This window comes from Cebus imitator, unplaced genomic scaffold (genome assembly GCF_001604975.1).
Source record: "Cebus imitator isolate Cc_AM_T3 unplaced genomic scaffold, Cebus_imitator-1.0 Scaffold191, whole genome shotgun sequence".
Taxonomy (NCBI): domain Eukaryota; kingdom Metazoa; phylum Chordata; class Mammalia; order Primates; family Cebidae; genus Cebus; species Cebus imitator.
The window spans coordinates 1,500,610-1,509,723 of NW_016107506.1; the positions used below are offsets into that span (position 1 = coordinate 1,500,610).

The 9,114-nt window shown below is 41.1% G+C and overlaps 1 protein-coding gene across 3 annotated transcripts in view; it reads right to left on the reverse strand.

Annotated features, from left to right (window-relative positions):
- Positions 1-619: 619 nt before the first annotated feature.
- IDH1 (isocitrate dehydrogenase (NADP(+)) 1) overlaps positions 620-9,114 on the reverse strand; it is a 19,093-nt gene continuing 10,598 nt past the window's right edge. For 2 of the 3 annotated variants that reach the window (XM_017546726.2, XM_017546728.2), the window contains exons 5-9: positions 7,870-8,047; positions 6,745-6,896; positions 4,607-4,747; positions 3,219-3,381; positions 1,361-1,556 (exon numbers count right to left, since the gene is read on the reverse strand). In XM_017546726.2, the coding sequence (XP_017402215.1) occupies positions 1,466-1,556; positions 3,219-3,381; positions 4,607-4,747; positions 6,745-6,896; positions 7,870-8,047 (725 nt within the window). In that variant the 3' untranslated portion in view covers positions 1,361-1,465. Of the gene's footprint in view, positions 1,557-3,218; positions 3,382-4,606; positions 4,748-6,744; positions 6,897-7,869; positions 8,048-9,114 lie in introns of all 3 variants that reach the window. The other variant, XM_017546727.2, reaches the window with a different exon arrangement.

Here is a 9,114-nt window from a genome sequence, read left to right on the forward strand (position 1 = left end):
GTTTCCCAGAGGGCTATTTAAAAAAAAATTAAAATATGGCTGGGCACGCTGGCTCATCCCTGCAATCCCAACACTTTGGGAGGCTGAGGCCGACGGATCGCCTAAGGTCGGGAGTTTGAGACCAGCTTGACTAACATGGTGAAACCCCATCTCTACTAAAAGTACAAAATTAGCCAGGTGTGGTGGCGCATGCCTGTAATTCCAGCTACCCAGGAGGCTGAGGCAGGAGAATCACTTGAACCTGGGAGGAGGAGGCTGCAGTGAGCCAAGATCATGCCATTGCACTCCAGCCTGGGCAACGAGAGCGAAACTCTGTCTCAAAAAATTTAGTCGCTTATTTCTCAAAAGTCTTCACTGGCTCCCTAATAATTGACAAGATAATGACTAAACTCCTTAGCATGTGCATAGACAGAATCTGTTCTCTAATATTCCTTAATTCTTCCTTTAATTCCATCTTTGGTCTTCTATCCTTTCACTGCAGGATTTACATCTTACTGTTTACTTATCTATTTCCACCATGGTAAACTTCTTGAGAGCAGAGAATTTTTTCAGATTACACGCCTATGGCTAGGAGGAGGCATGGTGGTTGGCATCCAATAAACAGAAACGCAGAAGAATAGTCACTGACACTTAATTTTAATTAAATCAACAGTTCAGGAGAAGATAAGGACTAGAATAGTGTTTAATATCAACTTCTGAGAAATCACATTTATATAAAAGAAATGAAACAGGCCAGAAGTCCAAAAAAGATGCAGCTTAGGTTACTGCACTTGGATGAAATATGCTATTTGGAGTAGCATAATATTGAGGCCAGGCCAGGAGGAGAAAGAGAAAGAGAGGACAAACCTCCTGGTAGTATTTATTCTGGATTCCAAACTCTTCTGTGGCCTAAACAATATTTAGTCTATTGGAAACATTCAGCAGGCTCTTTACAAAAATGACTGCAGTATCTTCAACACATCTGAGTTACACTCATACCTTGTTCCAGTCACATGCAAGTTTAATGTACAGCTCTACCTCACGAAACGGGATATCTATGACACCAGAACCTTCCCGCGCCCAAGGTCATGGACAAGAGGGGAGGGGAGTGAATTTCTACTTTATGCATATTTTAGGGAACAATACTGTGGCTATCATTTACCCTTTTGAGCACTCTTGATTTTGGTCATTCATAATTAGAACATGAGAAACAGTGACGGTGAATACAAATGAGTACTCACTGAATTCCTAGGCTGCTACTAGAAAATAAAATAAAATTTAAAAAAAGTTCCTTGCCACATTCACAAAGGTGGCAACAACTGTATATATAAGAAAAAGCCTGTAAACTTATAGAAAAGATAAACTCTGGCTTCTAAACAAATTACAAAATTGATTTTGCCTTTATCCTTGAGTGTGATACAGAAAAATGTAAACCAGTAGACTTAGTTACCAAAAGACACTTATCCTCCTCAGCCCAGGTATGAACTTAAAGTTTGGCCTGAGCTAGTTTGATCTTCAAGTTTTCTCCAAGTTTGTCCATGAATTCAAACGTATTCAAATAGTCAGAACGTTGCACGCTAATAGGGGAGGAAAAAGAGAAAATTTAGTTTGTCTCTGATATGGTAGCAGGTAGAGGTAAAGTCCTAGAAATGCTACTTAAAATAGTATCGTATTTGTTTCTGGAAGAAAACACATTCATGTTAGTAAGCTATAAAATTTATAGAGAATGACTGTGTTCATTGAGACCAGCCTGACCAACATGGTGAAACCTCATGTACATTGTCTATAGATTTTGTCTATAGGTTCCCGGGGCTGACCCAGGCTCAGAACTTAGGCTCTTTAGGCAGCCTGCAGTAGAGACTCATCCACACACATTCAGTGAGGTCTCTTGCCATGTAGCTTTGAGGGTGAAATTATCATGGAGTTTCAGTTTAGACTAGTGCTGCTGGGATCAAAATCATCCCACTTCTTCCTTATTCTCAAATATAACAAAATTTATTCGGGGCATAGCCAAACCTTTACCCACCTTCCCACAAGCTATCACATGTCCTTAAAACAGTTATAGTATGGCCGGGTGCAGTGGCTCATGTCTATAATCCTAGCACTTTGGGAGGCTGCGGTGGGTGGATGATGAGGTCAGGAGATCCAGACCATTCTGGCTAACACGGTGAAACCCTGTCTCTACTAAAAATACAAAAAATTAGCCGGCTATGGTGGTATACGCCTGTAATCCCAGCTACTTGGAGGCTGAGGCAGGAGAATCACTTGAGCCCGGGAGGCAGAGGTTGCAGTGAGCTGAGACTGCACCACTGCATTCCGGCCTGGGCGACAGAGTGAGAATCTGTCTCAAAAAAAAAAAAAAAAATTATAATGCTGTTATTTCTATCAGTGTCTTACTTAAGAAAAACAAAAGACAATGGACAGGATAACATAATCCTGCTGCTGATAGGTGCCTAATAGGCTACAAAGGTATCCCCCTGATAAGACCATTTCAAACACTGCAATCTTTTTTTTTTGCTGGAAATTTAAATTAAGAAACATGCAGTGATCAAGTATATCCCCATTTTGGGGTATACAGACCCTAGTTGACACCTCTGTGGATGCACTGGTTGAGACATGGAGCCAATCCCCCCAGGATACTGGCTACCATGTTCTCAGAAAAATTCTCAGTAATGTATGGGGTCTCAAATATTTGCCCAAATATTGATTATAAATACTTAGGTGACTATGATCAATTGCACACCTTAAATTTGTGCTGCTTACTTTTCTCATTGGTAAATTAATGAAAATAAAGAAGTAGAATAAAATAGTCTCTGAAGTACCTTTGTTTCTATTTGTCTATAATCTGCTTCTTAAAATTAAATAGAAACTTTTCATTCAATGATTGTCAGCTAGATTGGATGTTAGCAAATTACAGCCCAGCAGATGAACCAAATTGAGCCTGGTACTGAACATAAAAGTTTGATTGGGGTGTTGCCATACCGTTTGATTCTGTATTGTCTATGACTGCTTTCCTGCTGCAATGGCAGAGGCAAAGTTGAGTAGTTGTGTAGTTGCAAAGACCCTAAGTCCCACAAAACCTAAAACATTCACTCTCTGACAATTTACAGATAATGTCTGCTGACTCCTGAACTAGATGATGAATAACAGTTTATATAATTCCAGAAAGCACTGATGCTCTGAGCCCAGTGAGGATAAGTGTTAATTTGACCACAGAAGCTAGGCCATCTTATACTTACTTGGGTAAACCTTTAATGCAAGCAGCCAAGTCCTTGGTCATGAAGCCAGCCTCAATTGTCTCAATACAGACTTCTTCCAAAGCATTGGCAAAGAAGGCAAGCTCTTTATTGTTATCAAGCTTTGCTCTGTGGGCTAACCCTCTGGTCCAGGCAAAAATGGAAGCTAAAAGAGGGGAAAAAAACCCAACACTCCAATCACCGCAGTTACAGAAGTTTCCAGATGTTTCATAGTTCCCCAAAACAGAATAGTTTTATGTTTTGGTACTAACCACATGGGTGAGGGGTTTTAGCAGAGTTGGAAATATTTTACCAAATGAAAACTTTAAGAAAACGCATTTTTATGGCATGGTACTAGTGCTTGAAACTTAAGGCATTTTCTAATTTGAAAAGTGTCACAATCTCCTCTATCTCTTGTCTATATTGGTTTCCTTTTTCCAGGCTGTAATTGTTGGGGGAAGCAGCAATGGAGAAAGGGTTTACAGTGTGCCTACATAAACTGGTTATAAGTAATGTATAATATAAACTGGTTATAAGTAATGAATAAAAGAAATCAGGAACAATAAACTGCAGAAGGTCACAGAGGCCTCTGGGGAGGAAGTCCTCTCTATGCCAGCATGTTCCCAGGAACAGAGTGACCTAAGCTCTAATATTCTAAACATAGTGCCCAGTGCCCAAGGACATAACACTCCCTTGAAGCACTGGAATGTAGCCAGACATATAGTCTCCTTGCTGAGCCCACTCCCACTAGCTGCACTGTCTATTGACAAGCATATGCTTTTAGTTCTTGAGAAACTCACATAAACCACCACTGCTATCAATTTTACGTTTGATGCACAGCCTCCCTTCACCGATTCACCCTACCACCTGCACTATAGATAAAAGTGATTGTGTTCAATAAATACTGTGGAAACCAGAGCTCGGGGCCTTCACTGCCTCCAGTAAAAAGTGATGGTCCCCTGGTCCCACTTTCATTCTTAATCTGTCTTTTTCTAGTTTCTTTGTTGCCACCAAACTCGGGGCACCCACAGGTAGGGTGTGGGGCTGGTTCCCTATAGTAATCTCTGTCTTTGAAGCTTGTTGAAAGGATCTATTCATGTGACTTCTAGATTTGTAGCCTTATGTGACAATTTCACTGCACCAGAGGTGAAGGAAAATGCTTGTTAATAACATTCTTCTCTATAACCTATGTTCTCCCACAAACAGAAAAGCATGTGTTGTGTATTTTAAGAAGCATATTCAAATAGATTTTATGACTAGAACAAATCAGCTACTTGGTGATGACTTTGCACACAAAACACTGAGCAGCCAAGGAAACACATCTGAGCTGCTTCGGAGATATCTTTTGGAGGGCACTCTCTGATGAGAAATCAACGTAAACACCATCTTACCAATGGGATTGGTGGACGTCTCCTGTCCCTTCTGGTACATGCGGTAGTGACGGGTTACAGTCCCGTGGGCAGCTTCTGCTTCTACTGTCTTGCCGTCTGGACAAACCAGCACACTGGTCATCATGCCGAGAGAGCCATACCCTGTAAGTGGTGGAGCATGAAGCGTTGGGTCCGACTGCATGAAGAGCGCTCAGTCTCTCGGAGATGAGAGCATTAATGACTCAATCTTGATAGGTCTTGGTAAACAGAGTAAACATAAGTACATGGAATCACCAATAATTCTGCCTTTCAGAAGGCAGGATCCCTGCTCCAGATGTCAGAGCCAATGGGTCTGGAAAGGCTGCATTTTTCCCTTACGTATCTCAGGGGTACCCGCTCCTTGATGGAGGGCTCAGGGTCCAACTACCTGCACTGTACCCTAGTTCTATGACTTCACAGCTACTGCGGCTCAGTTTTCTTATCTGTAAAATGGGAGTAATAACAGCACCTACTTCACCAGGTTGCTGTGGGATTAGATAAATATACATATATTCATAAATATATATGAACATAATATGTATTTATATTCCTTAGAATAGTACTAGATACAGAGTAAGAGCTCAATCCATTATTGTTATTCTTATGTGCAATGGTCTGCCGTTCTGGGGAAATAAATGGATGAGAGCTGTCTCCTACCCTCAAGCTGTTCATACACTTGCTGAGACTAGGAAAAAAGGCAAGTAAACATAGGATCAGTTGGATCCAAGAACATCCCACTTACCCTTCCTTGCTCTAATACCCAATATAACAATTCTCTTCTGTGGTTTCTTATTGAAAGAACCACATTTATAACTCTTGTATCTATAGAATTAATTTTCTTCTTTTCTTCATTTTTGCTACCTCCCAACATTACCTGTGAAGTTAATAATCAACCATGGAGTCATCACAAAGCAACAACACTCCCTCCTCTGTTGCATTCAGTACAAATGATTGTGAGGATGTAGAGAAACAGAAGGAGGGTAAGGAGACTTGGGTAACTCCTTTATCTGACATAAAAGTTATCTTTAACACGGTTGGTCTACTGATTTTCAAACTGAGAGGACAGGCCTACTTCGTGGGAAAAGCAAACATAATTAAAGTTAACAAACATTCCTCTGGAGAGATTCAAGTTCACACAGCTACCACTGGCAACGGAAACTGAAGGGCAACTTGGTGCTGAGGAAATCAGGGGCTGTGTTTCTGTTGATTTGGCCCTTATCCCATATACAAAACTTTTCCTGGAATTTCTGTAAACAGCCCTGGGTTCTTTGCTCAATTTCTTTGTATGTCAGCTAAGCAGTAAACAAAAGCACTTTTTTGTTGTTGTTGTTGTTGTTGTTGTTGAGACCGAGTCTTGCTCTATTGCCCAGGCTGGAGTATAGTGTTGCGATCTCGGCTCACTGCAACCTCTGGCTCCCAGGCTTAAGCAATTCGCATGCCTCAGCCTCCTGAGTGGCTGGGACTACAGGCATGTGAATGCATCTGGCTTTTTTTTTGCTTGTGTTTTGGTAGAGATGGAGTTTTGCTATGTTAGCCAGGCTGGTCTCGAACTCCTGGCCTCAAGTGATCCACTGCCTTGGCCTCTCAAAGTGCTGAGATTACAGGCGGGAGCCACTGTGCCTGGCCAAATACATTTGTTTTATATTCTACCAAAACAGCAGCTGGCAGAGGGACATGAGTAGATCTTGCTACCAGATAAATGAGCTTTGCAGGCACCAAAGCTTGGTTATGACACGATCAGGCTCCTCACTTTATCTTTCCTTGCCTGAGTGCCCTGGTTTTTTACATTTTCACCAAAGGACAATGAGGGCAGGTAAAGGGAGTGATTTGCAGATCAGGTAGGCTTTAAAACCTCAAGTGGGGAAAAGGTTGCGAGAGAAACTATGTTAACATCTAAGGCTGGGGCCAGGAGTGTCAGTCCACTCATTTACTTCCCATGTGTTCTTGAGCAATCACTTCTCTAGTCTGAGCTTAATATCCTTAGCTGTCAGACAAGATGTTGGACTTGGAGTTTTAACATTCCATGATTTTACAACAAAGGACTATAAAACTCCCCTTCCCAAATAAGAGAAATACCCTGGAATGACCCAGTTACTACAGGCCAGGCTCCATCTCCGTACCTTGGGCTACAGAGTCCGACTGCACGTCACCATCATAGTTTTTACAGGCCCAGATGAAGCCTCCTTCTGATTTCATAGCTTGGGCTACCATATCATCGATGAGCCTATGCTCATACCAGATCTTCTGGGCTTCAAATTGGGACTTGTACTGCCTAAGAAACAAGAGACAAAACAGAATAATAATAAAGAAAATGGATTTTGTTAGGGATATCATTTGCTTGTCCCAAAAGGAAGACGGGACACACAAGAAGCAGCATATTTTAGTAGAAGTGACAGAAACTCAGGAATCTGACAGACGTTGGCTCAAATCCCAGCCCAATCATTTTCTAGCTGTGAAGCTCAATTTGGCTATCTGTAAGAACAATTTTACCCACCTTGCAGGGAAGCTGTGAGAATTAAGTGAGACAGTAGAGAATGCCAAGGACTACTTTACTTTTCAGTTTTCATTATACGATAGATCAGATTCTTGAGATTCAGCTTATTTTAAAAATGTATTTTTGAAAAGACTGTTCTACTGCTTGGTGTCATTCAGGAAATTAAATATATTCTGGGACAGTTTCTGGGCTTGGTATAGATGGGTAGCAGGAGAAGGAATCAAAATGCCTCAGGAAAGATTTCTCATCTAAAACCCAAACCCTGGCCTGAACACTTGCACCTAAAGGGAGTTATGCCATCTTAAATATTAACACATGCTCACCTCCTGTGCTGTGGAAGCCAGTGTTGCTATAAACTTAGACTTAAGTTCAAATGACTCCACTAAACAGAATTTAAAATTCTAACAATGGGCTTCAAAAGAATGGAAATGGGTCTGACTTAGAAACTGCCACAAGAAAATTACAACTTCCTATCTCTAACAAGGTACTTTTATTTATACATTAAAGAAGCTGACTCTGAAAAAATTCATGTGGGGCACTTACTTAAGAACATGTTTATCTTCTAAAAGCAACTCAGAGTGGTTTTGTTTTGCTTCCGCTAAACCTCAATTTTGCCCCTATCTTTAAGGGATAGTGATGATTTTCACTCAATTTTCCCCAGAATCATGGGGTTAGGGAGATATATCCTCTACATGAGAAATGTCAGCTTGCTTGAGAATAAAGAAGAAGTTAAAAAAAGAGCTATATTTACTTGTCATATATCTCCTGAAAGATGTCTTTAAAACGCCCATCATATTTCTTCAGAATAGTGTTTTTGGTGCTCAGATACAAAGGCCAACCCTTAGACAGAGCCATTTGGAAGGAACTGTGTGCAAAATCTTCAATGGACTTATCTTGATTATACATGCCCATGGCAACACCACCACCCTCTGTAGAGGAGAAACCGGTGAGAGGAAAAAAAGGGAGAAAGGTAAATGTCATGTAGTTGTAATAAGGCTAAAGTCACCCACCACAACCAGATGACCTACTTCTCATCTCTCACATCTGAGACTAGACTTCAGAAGTCCCAGACAAGTTTTCAACCTGAATATTCCACAAGTTTCTGAGGCACATAATGAGAGAAAAGTCAGTTCTAGATAAGGACACTCTAACTTGTTTTGGAAGGACAATAGAAATGAAAATCAGTCTAAAATCCTGAAGATGCAGAAATACATATAAGAAAAGGCAAATAATTTTGAAACTCTCGTTTACATACTGATAAGGTCTGGATATTTGTCCCTTCGAAATCTCATGTTGAAATGTGATTCCCAGTGTTGGAGGTGGGGCCTGGTGGGAGGTGACTGGAATATGAGGCTGGATCCCTTATGAATGGTTTACCACCATCCCCCTTGGTGATGAAGTGAGTTCTCGCTCAGTTAATTCACTTGAAATCTGGTTGTTTACAAGAGTCTGGGACCTCCCCCTTCTCTTTCTCTTGCTCCCACTCTTGCCATGTGACATGCCTATCGTCTGTTCAACTTCTCTCAAGATTGGAAGCTTCCTGAGACCCTCACCAGGAACAGGTGTTGGAGCCATGCTTGTATAGCCTGCAGAACCGTGAGCCAATCAAACGTCTTTTCTTTACAACTTATGCAGCGTCAGGTATTTCTTTATAGCAATGCAAGAATAGATTAACACGCCTACCTTTAAAATTCCCAACATCTATTTTAAACTTTAAGGGTGTAGTCAATCCTCAGTTATTGAGAAAAACTTGCATTTCAAATACTGAATGAAAATTCTTATAATATCCTGGAGGATACTGAGTATTCCTACTGTACTTGGTAGAAATAATTATGCTACTGTTTTACAACTCATATTGAACTTTGTTATTATTAAAGATAGAACTTGAGGGCCGGGCGCGGTGGCTCAAGCCTGTAATCCCAGCACTTTGGGAGGCCGAGGCGGGTGGATCACAAGGTCAAGAGATCGAGACCATCCTGGTCAACATGGTGAAACC